Source organism: Thermobia domestica, unplaced genomic scaffold (genome assembly GCF_964235325.1).
Source record: "Thermobia domestica unplaced genomic scaffold, izTheDome1.hap1.1 HAP1_SCAFFOLD_894, whole genome shotgun sequence".
Taxonomy (NCBI): Eukaryota; Metazoa; Arthropoda; class Insecta; order Zygentoma; family Lepismatidae; genus Thermobia; species Thermobia domestica.
This window is the reverse complement of record NW_027656604.1, coordinates 58287-76331: the sequence shown is the minus strand read 5'-3', so window position 1 is coordinate 76331 and position 18045 is coordinate 58287. Positions and strand designations below refer to the sequence as shown.

At 35.8% G+C, this 18045-nt stretch overlaps 1 protein-coding gene across 1 annotated transcript in view; it reads left to right on the top strand.

Annotated features, from left to right (window-relative positions):
- Positions 1–3693: 3693 nt before the first annotated feature.
- Positions 3694–18045, top strand: part of LOC145677460 (adenosine deaminase-like) — a gene marked incomplete at its 5' end in the record, with an annotated part of 40547 nt that continues 26195 nt past the window's right edge. The window contains 4 exon segments of the mRNA XM_081747935.1: positions 3694–4034; positions 6369–6481; positions 8241–8410; positions 13467–13593. Of these exon segments, the coding sequence (XP_081604061.1) occupies positions 3694–4034; positions 6369–6481; positions 8241–8410; positions 13467–13593 (751 nt within the window).

Here is an 18045-nt window from a genome sequence, read left to right as displayed (position 1 = left end):
TGCTAAAGGGGATAACCAATTCCGCCAAAAGTACCCCTCCCCGCCCCCCGTAAATGGGGGTAACGGGGGGTAACTTTGAAATGTCAAATGGGAACATGGGTCGAGTAATACCTCGTTCGAAAGGTCTTGGAAAACTAAGTAACGCTGTACCAAAAGATGTTTCATATTGTGCACCAGTTTCAAAATGGCCGCCATGATATGGTTCGGAAACTCCAGTACCCGTAGTATGAAAACCATGGAAGGTAAACGAATGGAACAAAATTGAAATACGTAAATATCATAGGACATATCGAATGATGTAATCCCTGTGATCCCAGTGGCCTCCCTGAAGGAATCTTGTGGGCTAACTTCAAAATTTCAATGTCCGACCGGACAACGGTTCGGGCGTACGCTTGACCTACCCAATGCTGTTTGGAAGGCAGACTTCATGCATAGAGAATTGGTGCACTAAGTTAACGCGGATGGTCACAGTTACATTTTGATTAACTATTAGCATTCATGTCATATTGTGAGCTTGAGGGACGAAACGGTGTGTACGTATATCCCCGAGATGCTTTCTGAATAACCAGCACGCATTGCATAAAAGTTTCTCTTTTTTTAGTCACTACAGCGTCATCCTTACAAACAAATGTTTCAACCACACCATACCTATTTGTAAGGTTAGCCTTAATTTACGAATTAAAGTAGAGTTATCGTTTGAACTTTCACTTTACTTTCCACCCCACTCACATACAGAGCGCAGGGAAAGATTATTTTGCAGGACTTGGATTTCTCTCTATACATTATGGCAATTTTACTCTAATATTTTTATCTCTGTTGTATTATTCTCGAGCCTTGGAACGCCTGCGTGGTTTTCCTATTTAATTTTCGTTATTTTCATTTATGTCTAACCGTATTCATACTATGGGCACTAGACGTTTTCTTAGACACAGTCACCTTGTCTTTGCGATCATTTTGAAAACGGTGTCTCATGTCGAAAATTTTCTTACAGGAGCTGTTTGATATTAATTTGTCTATGTAACGTGATGTTACTCGCTTCAAGCTGCTATTTGAAATTTTCAAGTTGGCCCCGGATACCTTTCAGTTGGCCCTTGGAGTCACCCCGACAACACCTTTCGATGTGCCTTACGTCAGTTAGCTACTCCAGTTTTTCTTTTGTTGATTTATCTCCAATCGCTTTCATACTACGGGTACTAAACCTTTTCTCTGACACGGATACTATGTTTCGGCGGCCTTTTGAGAACACTGCCATTTCACATCAATCGTTTACTCCTGCAATATGTTAGATTTTGGAAGATTTCAATTTTGTTCCATTCATTTACCTTCCATGGTTTTCACACTACGGGTACTGGAGTTTCCGAACCATATTATGGCGGCCATTTTGAAACCGGTGCACAATATGAAACATCTTTTGGTACAGCGTTACTTAGTTTTCCAAGACCTTTCGAACGAGGTATTACTCGACCCATGTTCCCATTTGACACTTCAAAGTTACCCCCCGTTACCCCCATTTACGGGGGGCGGGGAGGGGTACTTTTGGCGGAATTGGGTTTCCCCCTTAGCAATATATAACGTGTACTTGAAACATTTCTTCTATGTTTTATCATTTTTCAGATATTTCCGTGGATTAATTAAAATGGCCCACCCTGTATATATATATATATATAGGGTGTTCAGAAAGTAACTATGCAGTTCATAACTTGCCGTATTTTATTTTCCATGAACCACTTTAAACAACTGAAATTAACTCGAAGCTAAACTTTAATGTCATGGAAGTGATCCCCATGCACTTGAAGACACAGTTGCACACGTTTCTGCATGTTCTTGAAGACGTTATACAACATGGCACTGCATAGTTACTTTCTGAACACCCGTTATAAAACAAGCATTTATTGGATTGGAATATTGACAAGAATATGTACAAGATAGTCTTTTAGGCACACAATAGAATACTTTACAGCACCAAGGTGATATGTAACATGGAATAGTATAATCCAAATATATATATACTCTCATAGAGAATTGAATATGTTTTTTCCTTACGAAAAGTGGAGCAGTAACTACATTTAGCCTCGATGGGGGTTTCTTAGCACAAGAGCTCGAGAATAATTTTAAATCCAGCCTATAAACATATGCTCAACGATAAATAATGTACATTATTCAGGAAATGAAGCTATTCTTTTGATATAATAATATATTGGGCAGCGGAAATACTATGTGGCTAAATAGTTAGCATTTCGATCTTTGGTATGGATGGTGGAAGCTCAAGTCCAGTTTAACGTGTAAATCCACGTCTAGTGCAACCTCGGTGTTGAAAATGGATTATAATATCTTTCAATAAACAAGTAATAGTGTCACGTGTACACCACGTTATGGAGTTTGGTTTGTATGGCGTGATATTTTCTCAATTAATACTGAAACGGGAACTGGTAATAGATTTCTACCATATCCGATTTTAGTAGAGAGATTAGAGTGGAAATGGAATATATTCTTGGGACTCTATTGATTACAGAAAAACGCTTGTCGCTGTCTATTATGGTTTTTATTCTATGGCGAACAACGCTAACAGCGGAAATGGTTGATTTCTGGTTTGAACAGAGCTGGTTAAGGGAAAAGATGGTACCTATTCTTAGAACCTAAATTGATTTCAAGAAACCGCTTTTCGCTATTTCTTAACAGTTTTACTCTATGTAGATCAATATTGAAACCGGAAGTTGTAGATTTCTACATATAATCGTCATCTTCATCACGTGGAGGTAGGAGTAAGCTTAATTAGCTCAAATTACTGCTTATTGATTATTGTCAATTACTAGAAGTTACTCAGCTGACAATTGCTTATCCAACTGTGAAGGTTATGCGCAATGCATTAAAAAAACGCTTATAAAATTACAAGAATATGGACTAAATGAAGTAGAAGGTAAAAGAAGGAAAGTGAGAAGTAGGAGTTTAACTTTAGAAGAGATTAGAGCACTTGCTTTATTTATTTTTGCTGTTTTTAACTTTTTTTTTGATAGTTTTAAAGATAACGATGCTGATTGCACATAGCCAAATAAATGTCTTGGCGCAGAAATATTTAAACTGATTGGATTTTACATCTTGTAAAAACTGCCATGCGCGGTGAATGAAATGCTAGAAGCTAAACTTAATGGTGGCGATTTGATAGTGGCCTAGGCCTCATTTAATGGACTGCTTTAGTGGCGTTAAGCTTTTACAAATCTTAAGTGGGTTTTGGCCTGGGAGCAATATCTTCCTTCCAAATGGATAGGTATGATGGTTTACTTAGCTTCGCAATCACAAATACACTTTACCTAGAATGGTGTGCGCAAATGGTTTTGTACCAAGAGAAAGATGGTGCTTGAGTTTGTTTACACTTTGAAGGCTCGTGCTTGGTGAAATTTACTTGCAGTTGAAAGGAATGGTATGTGTTGGAATAAAGAAGTTTAGTATGCTATTTTATTACTTTTTTCAGAACGATGAAATAAGTTAAAGGATTTTACAAATACTTGTGGCTTAGTGAATATAGATAAAAATTGCTTAAAATTGAATTCATTAATTGTCTGGGATTTGGTAAAGGCTTTTAAATTGACTTGAATTTAATAACAATTTAGACAGCTAATTGATAATAGTGGGAGCTGCATAAAATTATTCCTGGTATGTGTTTCCCTGTGTGTCTAGACTTTTTCTCAATTGCAGTGGAGATTTTTCTGCCCTAGAAAGAATAGCATATGAGTTTGCCGAAGATGAAGCTCGAAATGGCGTTGCTTACTTTGAAGTACGTTTTGCGCCGCATATTCTCGTTCCGTATGATTCTCCAGAGACCGAAAGATTCCAGTATTGTTGTCAAGTCATAGAGGCTGTTCGCCGTGGGATTCAGAGAGGCGAGAATGATTTTGGAGTCAAAGGAAGGATGATTTTATGTATATTAAGTGCAGAGAATAATGTACCAAAGGAAGTGGTATCGCTATGTGAAAAATATCGAAATGAAGGTGTAGTTGGCATAGATGTTGCTGCGTCGTCGTCAGTGCAACAGAGAGGTATGTTTGAACTCTACTTATTTATGTTTTATAAGAGAGAAATTTATGATATCCTTATGCTCAGCATGCGAAGTATTAATTGGCTAGCATTCTTACTAATTGGGTGGCATTCATACCTTCCATCCAAACGGTAAAATTTGATTCGTGGTGGGAGTGCATGTAGTTTTAACGTATATACTTAAAATGCAAGTGCACGTACCTCGGTACTGAAAAGGAGAGTTTAACCCCCTAAAATCGTTAAGTAGTCGGATTATAACTGTTGAGAACTTGTATATGGAATGGGAGAAAGCAAAATTTGTTGACCTTGAATCGTTGCACATCACACAAATAATAATAATAATAATAATAATAATAATAATAATAATATTCAACTTAAAAGTGTATATTTATCACCATATTTTAGATGGCTCATTTCGTACCTACTCTGTAGAAAATTTGTTGCAAAATATAAAAAGGTAATGTTTTAATACACGTAAAATTTTTCTGGTGTTTCCCAGGACTCCAACTTGGGTCCACTTTTGTTTCTCTTGTTTGTTAATGTCTTAAAAGAAATTATTAATTGTCAATTTCTTGTATACGTGGATGATTTGAACATCTGTTGTAATATTAATAATGTTCATGATTGTGTATAATTATAAAATAATATTAATTCTATTGTCTCCTGGTAATAGTTAATGCTTTACCTTTGAATCTTAATAGAATATTCTTTGTATCCTTTACTTAAAAAAACAATCCGATACATTACAATTGTGTTGTTGATAATATTTCTATCAAAAAGATTGTCTACATCAAGGATGTGGGTATTACCTTTGACTCTAAACTGTTGTTTAAGAAATATCTTAAATACATGGTCTGTAAAGCTGGAAGGAACTTAGGAATTAAAAAGTGGATTTCCAAAGATTTCTGCTTTGAAAACCTTTTTAATATTATGTTATGCCAATGTAAGAAGCCATCTGGATACTGTATGGAGTATTTGGAATATTTTGAAAAAGACTTCAGTAGTTCGGAACTTGTTTCTCTCATGGTTGCGATGAAAATTCAAATTCTTATCAGCGAAATCACATGACAAATTAGACATCTACTTGGTTTACTTAAATTATCTGAACAAACAACTTTATTTGATATGAAACTTATGCATAATGTTCTGATGAGCAAATAACCATTAATAGAGGTTGTAAATCTTTATGTCCTTAACATATCAATAAGAAATTTCAAAATTTTAAAATGTAATTCCCTGTTCTCAGAGTCCTAGTCCTAGTATATAAATGCTTGACAAATACGAACAACTATTTAAATATTATTGATATTTTTACTGCTGATTTTCTTCCTATTCAGAGGCAATTCGTAACCTATCCCTCTTATTTTTTTATCTTTGGCGTGTTTTAATTTGTATTGGTTCGTTTTTATCTTATTTTGTCGTTCTTCGTGCATGATTTTTATTATTGTGGCTGTATATATTTTTTTTTTAAAAAAATCTAATTATCTTTATTTTGTATGTTTTACTTAATATATTTTGTACCTGTAATTTTTATGCATTACGACCTATTTTATACATGCTCCTTTGTTTGAATTGTTAAATCACATATTATTATTGTTTGGAAATTGTAATTGGATTTTGTGTCTGTAATTTCCTGATACCAATAAAAAATATATATATTATTTATAAGCAAAGCAACGAGACCAATAATTTGACGTGGGATGAAAACAACGCCTCACACAGAGAATCGAATCCTAAGTGAAAAACATGTGCTATCGGTTACCAGAAGTATTTTTCACTTTGTTCATCGTTTCGAAGCCTCAGGATATACTAGTAAAATTAAAATTGTCTTACTGAACTTATTTTTATATAGCCCATAAATGGTGTGACTGCTGGATGTCTCATGGTCAGTGCATTAACTTTTAACAGGATCACTTCTGATTTTTTGGATCGACAGTTGGTTGTAAGTTAATCCAAGTAGCTCTTCGATTGACTGACTATGCTATGTCAACAATAAAAATTCCGAGAATTGAACTGAGAACCACTCATGCTGAAAGCATACGCGCTAATCACGTAATTATGCTGAGCTGAAATGACTACAATATAACGAGAAATATGGCGGTGCAAATACTATAATAAGAAATATAATCAATAAATAGAGTTGAATGTAGGAATACCTTCGGCAATGACTTTTTTTTTTTTTTTTTTTACGTTACGTAATTATTATCTTCTGGTTGTTTAAGTCACATGCACAGTGGGTATCAGTTATGATAGTTTTTTTTTTTTTTTTTTTTTCGTTGTAGCAATTTTATGCTTATAATAATTTATTATTAATTAACTTTCGAAATGTATTCTAGTTGAAGTGGGTCTTGATCAAGAGATTCTTGCTGCCTTTGAAGAAGCCAGAAAACTTGGAATTCATCGGACTGTGCACGCAGGAGAGTCAGGTCCTGCAGAGATGGTGCAGAGGGTACGTTTAGCTTTGACAGTTATTTACGAAGTTCCATTTAGCAGCCATTTTACATTGAAACATTACAAATGGAAAGTGAAAGGATTTTTTTTTTTTATTATTTGTTAATTTTTGTTTACAGCTCAATATGAAATTCAGACCCGATCTTTCACAATAAAGATATAAATATCTCCTATTCAACTTCGAGGAAAGCACTATCCTGTCATTCGCATGGTGAAAGTGAGGGAAAATGTGTTAAATTTCTGGCTATGATGGTCGATTGCGGAAATCGAATTCAGTACTGTCGTAATATATATTGAATGAATGGCGCATGGGAGGATGATTCAAATTAGCAAAAGATTGGTTACTTACCAATATATCATCTAGTGGAAAAACTACTTACCAATATATCATCTTGTGGAAAAACTACTTACCAATATATCATCTTGTGGAAAAACTACTTACCAATATATCATCTTGTGGAAAAACTACTTACCAATATATCATCTTGTGGAAAAACTACTTACCAATATATCATCTTGTGGAAAAACTACTTACCAATATAGCATCTTGTGGAAAAACTAAATATTCTCCAGACATATCGAAACAACAAGCTATTTCCGTCTTCAGTGATAAGGTAGCAAAGAGATAAACGGATAAGAGAAATATGGTATGAGAACAAAAAATACATACCACCAAATGAGTGTAACAAGGACAACAAGCAGAGCACAGTGGAAGAATAAAAGAAAGAGTTTGAGTTTGGAAGACGCACTGTGTCTATTCTACGTCACAGTTGCCTCTTCGTGACGCTTGTTAAACCACCAATATTTCAGAGTTCTTCATTAAATCATTAATTAGTCACCAGCATTGAAGTTTACAACTCACTCGTTCTTTTCGCAAATTTTCACATGGAAGTGAAATCCCTGCAACAGGAAAGTAGATTGTTCTCCACCCCCGAGCAGCGGACGCAAATATTTCCGTTTTGTAAATGTTCTCGTTTTATATAATATACACTTATGCATGAATAAAAGTTAAAAAAAAACAAACAAACAAAAAAAAAAAAAAAAAAAACTGTTACCTTGCGTTGGCCATAGTTGACATAAAGCTCAGAGGATCAAAGCTTGGAACTAACACGGATCATTTCCATACATCGAAAAATAAACTAGGTAGAAATAGGAATCGGCAACACTGAAACAATATGTCCGACGCCATTGAAAACCAGAAATAGTCCTGTTTCAATTAAAATTTCATAATATTTATTTTTATTCGTCGTTTTGTTTGCTGAAATTTATAGACGTAGGTTGTAATAGACGATAAGGAACTGCCAGTGTATCTATAGAAATCGCAAACACACGGAACGCAGTTTAGGGAAAATGTTAGGTATATGATCATCGAAGCAACTTGGTTTTTCTTCGCATTTATATGCTCTGGTGACGGTATGAGCAAAATTTGATGCCTAAATATATAGAAGCATTCAAACCACTACGCATTTATAAAGAAATACTGATTTTTTTTTTCACTTTATTATAGTCCGTTGTTTGTGGTAGACAATATTGTATACGTGAATTTTTTCGGTGTACTCCTGTTTCCTCCCACATTCTTGTTCTACCAATGCTTTCGTCATCATTCACTTGCCTTAATCATGTTTTTCCCTTAGCCTAAAGGATATAATCATAAGACGTTAAACTGAAAGATTTCATTTCATTTCATAGTTGGTTGCATTAAATGATTGATGTATGTTTTCATATACTTATTGATTGTTAGTAATTTATTTTTGTAGGCTTTGAATGAATACAGTGCTGAAAGAATTGGACATGGTTACAGGGTGGTTCAGGATAGTGGAATTTACAACACCTGCTTATCAAAGAAAGTTCATTTCGAGTGTTGTCCTTGGTCAAGCTATTTGACTGGATCAGTGCCTTTAACAACATTCAAACATCCCATCGTTCAGTAAGTTATTTCTTCAATTTTGTATTTATTTAAGCTTCAGTTGTAATGCGTTACGAACTGCGGATTACGTACAGTATCTTAACAAAGAAATGTTGCTGCGTCAATATTTCACTGTGTGACGTATTCCGTAAAAAAATTATTGGAGTCAAACAACGCTACAAGATCATTTGAATACTATGAGGAAAAATAATTCCAGATCACTAATAAACTAATACAGAAACTTTAATCTACCCTGATCGCTTGTAGAAATTCCATTTTTAATTTTTCCTACAGTGTTATTTTCTTTTATATATATTAGCATAATTTGTTGAAAATTTCGTATATTAATAATACTCCGCGTCCTTGGAGCGCAAAGGTTTAAAGTCCAGTTATTTCGAAATTGATTTCTTAATACTTACAAATGTCGCATGATGTGCTCTTTCACATGGTGATAAGAAAGCATACGAAATCGTTATTGTTTACAAGAAATAATGAATGAAATATTGTCCTATGCCGTATGTCGTCCTATGTCCTATGTCTATTATTTTTGCTCTCCTTTAAAATTTCTGAAATTGGACATAGAACCTCTGCGCCCTAAGGATGTGATTCAATCTTCCCAGGTTTTCTTTTACGTCATTTAGTCGAGTTGTGATTTGACTACTTTATATGTGAGCGTACTGATACTAAAACGATCCGTTTTGTGTTCCATTGAAATGCATAAATTTAGGAAATGTTTTTCTAAATTATGTAAATTTATATAATTTTAGTATTATAGTATTCTAAATATTTGATTTCTTTAATTGGGATAAATAATTTCAAAATTATTCAATCAGTAAATCCGATGATTATTGAAAATAGACGGATTATATTCCTAGTCTTATACAGGATGTTTCAAAATAACACAGACAACATTTGCGAGGTGATTCCTGACACCAAGATAAGACAAAAAGTATAGACCAACTTGAGTGCACAAATGCTTCCTTTCAGAGTTATAGACTGCCGAAAACATGAAAAAATGAACCTTAAAGGTCCATAGCTCCAATACTATGGGACTTACCGTAGTTGGGTCAAGACTTTACTAGGAACTAATATGTGCACTACCCAAAAATACGTGTTTCAGAATTATAAGGTCTCATGCAACAATTTTTATAAAAGGAGTTCGGCTACGGGCGTATGATCTGAAGTACTCACCAACTACCTTTATAAAAGTTGTTGCAGGAGTACCGCAGGATTCTGAAACTTGGATATTTGAATAGGGCACACATTAGTTCCTAAGTGAAGTCTTGACCCGACTGCGGCAGGTCCAATACCTTTGAAGCTATGATCTTTAAAGTTAATTTTTTTCATGTTTTCGAAGGGAGCATTTGTGCACTCTGGATGGTCTATACTTTTTGTCTTATCTCGATGTCAGAAATCACCTCTCAAACGTTGTCGCTGTCGTTTTGAAACATCCTGTATATGAAGCGGTTAAACGACAAAGGTGGTATGTAACAAATTGCACATTTCTGGAAAATTGACTTACACAATTTAACAACTTGGTCCTTAACATACCCCCTTCATCTTTTCTAAATCTCTACACTCAGACCAAGACTCACTAAATGATGTGTTACGTTGCATGACCAACCGGATGGACCGTGGGAAAGCTAGCTTTCAACACGCGCTATTTCGAATTCAAGAAACCGTGGAGTGGCGGTCCATATCAGCGTAAAGGAAACAATACATACGAAAGTCAAAAATGCACATTTCATCAATGTGTAGTGGATGTACAAGGAAGTCCCTACAGGGTATAACTCCCAGACATGCTATCAACAGAATTCCCAGATATGCTCTGATTTCAAAGTGAGTCCAAAGTAGGCAAAAGTTAAGCCTTAACATTAGTGGACACGGAATGCTTCGGCGGAAGGTCGGATCTGTTAGGGACTGCTAGCATCACAGTCCCTCGTGTGCGGAATAATGCGTGCTGCGATGTATTTTGTCATGGTATATTTCACGTTTTTTCACAAAAGCATGAAACAAAGCATCGCAGCATGCATTAGTCCGAACACAGGGGACTATGGTGCGTGCGGTCCTTAACACACCCGACCTCTTGCCGAAGCATTCCGTGTTTATTGGCGTCAGGGCGTAACTTTTGTCCACTCTAGACCCATCTTGAAATCAGAGTATATCTGGGAATTTTCCGTCAACAGAAATTTGCCGCCTTGCTTAAACAGGTAGTCGTGTTTGCTTCAATTGTGTCTCTGCTCCGCCGCATAGTTTATTGTGATAATGCAAATTGTATGTGTAAGAAAGTACAGGAAAAATGTAACAAACGACTTTAACATTGAATGTTGGTAATAAAATTACACTTCTTCGTGGTTACTTAAATAAGTACTGCAAGTTCCGTTTTTTTTCTTTCTTTCATTTATTCATTTGTCCCATGGTGGAAAGACTACAAGGTGGTTGCATGCGCATGTCGCCTGGAGCGCTGTCGTGGCTGTGACGTCATCTGGTTTGCAAAAGAGAACAGGAAAAGGCGCGGCCTTAAGTGACAAGTGGAAATTCTTTGTTCTTTTAAATGATATCGAGAATGCCTAACTGTGCAGTGTACGGCTGTAGTAATTATTACAGAAAAACTATAGGAACTAATATAAAATACTTTAGATTTCCTCAAAAAGAGGGGGAATGTCTCCAGAAATGGATTTTAGCTTGCAGGCGACAGGGCAAAATAAACCTAAAATATGGTAAGTTTTACATAAAAGTAATAAATAAATGCAATGTTAAATGAAATTATAAAAAAGCGATTACATTTTGTAGTTTCTTTCAGTATTAATAGTATGTAATAGTAGTATTAGGGCTACAGTAGCTAGTGTTGATTCTGCATACAAAAATCCAATAGTACGATTTAAAAAGACGAACTTTGAGGCAAGACCCGGATTCGAAATCAAGAGGGAGGGGAACCGACAGAGGTGATCATTTCTATCATCATTTCCTTCTACATAAGATATTGAGACAAAATTTTCCCCACAGAGGCAGCCATGTAACTCGAGAAGGGAGGCACGATGATCTAGGAGGTTTACCTCCCTCGAGTTATGCAAATGGAGAGCATTGAACGCGTTAAAGTAGTTCAGGTCCCATTTCATTCTGGAGGTCTGCATTCCCTATAGTCTCGGTGCTAAAACGGGATGTTGCACTTCAAATTAACTAACGAATGGAAGGTTGGTAATAACGATTAACGGTTACAAAAATATGTATAACAATGTATTAGATCAAGAGAATAAAGTATCCACCTACCATGTCAGAGCGACATTGTCGGGACATTTTTACACTCAGATTTTGAATTTTTTGTTCATTTTAATCATAACTTCGAATAATTACATATACATATTTAGGAGCCCCCTCCAGAATTACAAAATTAAGAATGACTGCAGTAAATTTAAAAATATGGTAGATTCTCAACCAATCAAGAAAGTACGGTGGCTCAGTGGCAGAACGCTCACCTCTGGTGCAAGGGATACTGGTCCTCTTCTCGGTCAAGTAAGTTTGTGGTGGACAACATCGTGTCCGTGAGTTTCTCGGGATACTCCCACATTCTCATTCCACCAAATTCCACATAATCATTTACTTGCATTTATCTTTTGCCTTTAGTCCACGGGACAGAAAAGAGAAAACTTATCAAGAAAATTATGTAATTTTATGGTTTGTATGTTTTCTAGTCTAGCTGTAACACCCCTACATCGTCTTCACCTACGCCTAGTAGGCCTACTTTGTTTCTTGCTTGAAATAGTCAAGTTGCAATTTCTTTGTTTGAGGTGCTTTGTATATACATATTTATTTCTATATATTTTTAGAACACAATAGTATATGTAACGTTCTATTTTGTACAAATGTTTAATAATACAATTTGTTGTGGCGTAAATTTTGACACTAATATTCAGAGAACTGTCAGTTTCACCAAACCTTTTGTTTAAATACAAATTCTATAAATAAGCGGTCAGCGATTTCAAATAAGATGACTTTTTTATAAATCAAAAATAAAAACGATGTTTAAAATATCAAATACGTGCGTCCCTGCTCAATAAAGTTTTTAACCTCCCCTGAGATTCTGACGAAACTTACGTGGAAGCAACCTCTTAAAAAAACTGTCCAAGCATAACGAAAATATACGTACGTGCATTTCTGTTTACGAAAACCATGAATTCTCCCTTGAGATATTCTCAAAATTTATATGGGGTCATCAGTAAAGAATTCTCTTTCAAGCAGTCCCGGGTTTGATCCCAGCCCCCGCCAAGTGAACTTTGTGGTGGACAAACACCGTGTGCGTGGGTTTTTTCGGGGTTCTCCCGTTTCACCCCACTTTCTTCATTCCACCATTTCATTCATTTCTCATAATCATCGTCTCCTTTAGCCTAACCAGCATAACCGTGGGACGTAAAACTCAAAGATTTCATTTCATTTCATTTTCTCTTTCAAGCAAAATAATAATAATAGTAAATCAAAACCGATCAATGTGTTACGAAAATATACTTGAGCATACATAAATATATAATAATGAAATGCTTTAACGACACACTGTGTTATAGATTATTCAGGCCTATACATACTCGAGTGTATTACTTCAGATGTTTAAAAAAGAAAAGAAAGAAAGAAAGAAAAAGCAGAAAATGTAGTGAGTAATATTGGTTTGTTCAAGCTTCAAAGTTGTTTAATATGAACTGATATTGCTGCTGCTTTTGCTATTGTAAATATCTTCCTTTGAATTCACTTAGCTTAAGCATTGATTACATTACGTTTATATAATTATTGTTTGTACTAAAATTCTTACTTCGTTGAAGATCACTATAAATAGAAGAGAAGTTTGCATGTAAGATACCAGCGAGCAAGCGCTTGTTAAAAGTTCATCTGACTCTCGCTGGCCACGTCTGCGACCAAGATGACGTCATTCGCCACAGCGACAAGAATGTAGCACTGCATTGCATCCACCTTGTAGTCTTTCCACCATGATTTATCCTAGGGAAACAGATTAGTTGACTTAGTTGTGTTAGATCGTAAGTTAAAAGATTAGTCGTGTATTAATTGTATTTTTATTTTATTTTTCCAGATTTGCTGAAGATGGAGCGAACTTCTCTGTGAATACTGACGATACAACAATCACAGGCGTGAGTCTTGAAGGAAATTATGAATTACTGCAGAGCTGGGGACTCACGGAGGTTCATTTCACAAGAACAGTAAGTTGTGTGTACTTGATAGTTGTTACTAGTTATGAGATCGATTATAAATTATAAAACGTCTTAAAAACGCTCATTCGTTTGTAAAATACCGGGTGAGGCATTTAAAACTGTTTTTAGAAATATCTGGAAAACCACAAATCTGATTTTAAAAAAGTTGTAACAAAAGTTGTTCGTCTCGAAGGGGGACATCCAATGATACCACACCCGACCCCCTACCCCCACCCCCGGGGGCGGGAGGGGGGTCAACTTTGAAATCTTAAATGGGAACCACCATTTTTTATTGCATATTCTGATTCTCCGTGAAAAATTACGTAACTTTTGTTTCGAACATTTTTTTCGTTGCGTGATAGATGGCGCTGTAATCGAGAAAAATCAAAATGGCTTACAAACATAAATGAGGCATTTAAAACTGTTTTTCAGAATATCAGGAAAACTACAAATCGGATTTAAAAAAAAGTTGTAATAAAAGTTGTTCGTCTCAAAGAGGGACATTCAATGATACCACACTCGACCCCCTACCCCACCCCCCGGGAGCGGGAGGGAGGTCAACTTTGAAATCTTAAATAGGAACCACCATTTTTTATTGCATATTCTGATTCTCCGTGAAAAAATACGTAACTTTTGTTTCGGACATTTTTTTTTCGTTGCGTGATAGATGGCGCTGTAATCGACAAAAATCAAAATGGCTTACAAACACGAAAAATGAGGCATTTAAAACTGTTTTTCAGAATATCAGGAAAACAACAAATCGAATTTTGAAAAAGTTGTAATAAAAGTTCGTCTCAAAGGGGGACATCCAATGATACCACACTCGACCCCCTACTCCAAGCCCTGGGGGCGGGAAGGGGTCAACTTTGAAATGTTAAATAATAACTCCGTTTTTTATTCCTGATTCCCATTCTCCATGTAAAAAAAAAAAAAAAAAAAAAAAAACATAACTTTTGTTTTTCTTTTTAAATTCTTTTCCTTGCGTGATAGATAGCGCAGTGATCTTCAAAACATCAAAATTGGTAAAAACTGTTAGGGATGGGCTAAGTCGAACTATGAGTTCTGAGCCGAGTCATTGTTTATGAACTCGAGTTCCGAGTCGAATCGGGTTTGATAAATAGCTCACTCATTCAGCTCGTTTTAACTCGTTTTGAAATGATGGCCATATGAGACTGCAAAGTGAAAGTCATGTAAGATGTAAGCAGTAATGTGGAATACTTTTTGTGCTGCTCACGAGAGGGGACACTGGTCGCTTCTAGTCTCGTCTCGATAACAAGACGACAAGCGATTTTTATAACGACCTTAGTTCGCCTCGGCTCAACTGAGCCGATGTCTCGATCCAGCTCGCTTGAGGTGAGCCATCGGCTCGGTTGGGATGAGCCATTTCCTCTGTTTTGTTGAATTGAGTCTAGAACTCGAGCAGGGTTGATTGGGTGAACTGTTAACTTGGCTTATTGTTCGGTTCAGCTCGTTAGTGAATGAGATGTGAGCCGAGCTGTTTGAGCGGTTGATAGGCCTAAGCCCGGTCCGAGCAGTTTTGAACTTGTTTAGCCGGCGCCTTATAACTTTTAAGTTTTTGGCTCGAGCCGTAATACTTCCTCCTCTGGATCTCAAACCCCGATGTCCTTGCTTCCTAAGCTTCACGACTACCGAGGTCGGAAGACAACTAGTTTCTAGTATTGAGATACAAACCGCCTTTCATATTTATATACGGTGTTGTAATAATAATAATAATAATAATAATAATAATAATAATTATTATTATTATTATTATTATTATTATTATTATTATTATTATTATTATTATTATTATTATTATTATTATTGATAATTATATTGTCTATGTATGATACTTGAAGAGAGTACTTGAAACTACACACAGGATTTGGCTCGACTCGACTCGAAACCAGAGAAAACTCTCTCGAACTTGCTCATGCCCATCCCTAAACTCCGTTTACAAGTGATAAGAAAATGTTCGAAATGGTGACTATTTTCTGCGATACATTTTTATTTATCATTCAAATTACAGTCTATGAAGCAAAGACTGCGATCGTGCGTCGCAATCCATGGTCAGACTCTCGCTGTACATGTAACACTTGCAATGTGTGTTGCAGAAAACGGGCACCATTTCGAACATTTGTTTCAGTAAACAATGGAGATATGTGAGAAACAAGGAGACTCTCCTAAAACAAGCATCACGATGGTGAGAGGCAAGAGGACTCGCCTTGAAACAAGCACCTCGATGGTCAGGGTCCATGACATTTGGGGGCGAGACGTTTAAGTGCGGCCGCTTGGGCGCGAAATGTTTGGACACAAAACCTTTTATATAAATAGGTTTCCTGCCTACATATACTGTATTTCATAACTAGAATCCGGATGTTTAGGAACTAAAATATGAAAATAAGCACTGGAAAATTAAAAAAAAACTTCCACAACAATTTTGCAAAAACTAAAAATAACATCTTGAACACAGCAAAGTTCCTGCACGTCATGCACAACTTATCTGTACCAGTAAAAAATAAATAAATAAATAAATGCAGCAGATTCTCGACTATCCGCATCTCTAGTATCAGATCTCCGTACCAGGCCCGTATTCAGGGGTCTAGAGGATTGCTTTCCCCGTAAATTTTTCCTGCCCCACTAAAATTTTCACGGCAGGCTTGCAAATGAACTATAATATGGTTGAATCGGGTCCCTCCTAACTTCAGCCGGGTTCCCCTACATTTTTGGGCTGGCTACCGGCCTGCTCCGTAGTATGCGATTTAGTTTTGGAAGAAATAAATTAAGATATATGTAATAAGGACATGTAATTTGTGTAAAAAAAAAAAAAAAAATTCTTAACGTTTAGTTATTTTAAAAATGTGACTTAAAATGTATACAACACTGCACATATTTTCATTTTTGCATTTTCTTTTTCCATAATAAATTATTAAAACGAATGTTACAAAACATAGGAAATGTTTATTAAGTAATGAATAAGAGCTGTTTTTGGAATAAAAATTAAGTGGTGTTTCAGAAAGTGAGTATTTATTGAATGCTTTTTTGTTATTCGATCTACCCATAGGCCGGATAGTTGAGACTATTGTATTAACAGAAAGTTATTTCAGATTTCATAAAAATAGGCACTAGGTATTCATTGAAATAAGAAGAGTGGTCCAAATAAAATATACTGTAGGCAGCCTGTGACACCCCAAACTAAACTTCTGTCGTTTATAATATATCTAACACAGTGGCGTATTTACGATTTTGTTTCGGGGAGGGCTTTGCTAACTTTCGGGGGAACTTTGCCTAAAAATGTTAAAATTCTGCAAGATATTTCATATACTTTACTATAGTAAGTAAGATTTCGGGGAGGGCTTAAGCCCGGAAGCCCTCTCCCTAAATACGCCACTGATCTAACATAAAGGAACGATATTGATCGAGTTGACAGTTTATTGATGCACTTCGAAGGACAGAAAAAAAACAGAACTTAGTTTACGAGGCAATCCTTCGAGAAGAAACCCTCCCATGGAAAGAAGAAAATATATTCGGGCAGATGAAAAATTCGTACTGTTGTACAGAAATTTTGAAACTATTGATATTGTAGAATACCGTAAGACACTTTGCACATCAGGTGTTACTTTGCACAAAATATGAAGAGTTTCACAGTCCTCTGTCGGCAAAAAAATGAACAGAAAACAGAAAGTTTCAACTGGTACCGTAAGATAGAACATCTAACTTATTTTGGCTATAATGTTGGCGGTTAACATCAGTTCCAATTACCGAGAGGGTTCATTGTTGTAGAGGTATGGAAAGCAGTCACTGTAAAGGCCGCCAAAATTTGAAAGATGTCACGTACAAGATTTTCCGTCAAAGTTAAGTCAGTTTCGTAGAATACTACTGTGTATAATGGAACTTTGATGCAATAGTTGAAATTGAAATGTGAAACGTTTTAAAGTCATAAAAAAAGTAAAACTGGGAGAAGGAAGTTTCAGTTTGTACTCGGGGTTACTTTGCACCGGTCCAAAATACTGCTTAGATAGGAAATTATTACTACTGGAACCTCCTGCATTCTAAATTTAGGTAAATTTCCTATTTAGGAAGATGCTGGAATGAATTTCTTGTTGGAAAATAAATTATGAACAATGGCGGATCCAGAAAAGTAGTTTGAGAGAGGCTTTACTCACAAATACTTCGTTTTTTTTTTTTTTTTTAATGACTAGGATTTCAGCTTATACGCATAGGAATGACTAATATTAGATTTTTAAAATAAGAAATCGTGCAATTTGGGTGGGTTTCAACCTGAAAGTCCCAAATCCCGTAAATCTCCCACTAGTTTTCTTTAAAATGGCTTAAATCTTGTGCAAAGCAACCCCGTCTTACGGTACTTGCTGGGTTTGGCCCATAATTCCGTCATGCAATGATAATGTCATGGTAAATGTAACATAAGATTTTTTTCCTTCTGCATTAGGCATATACAAC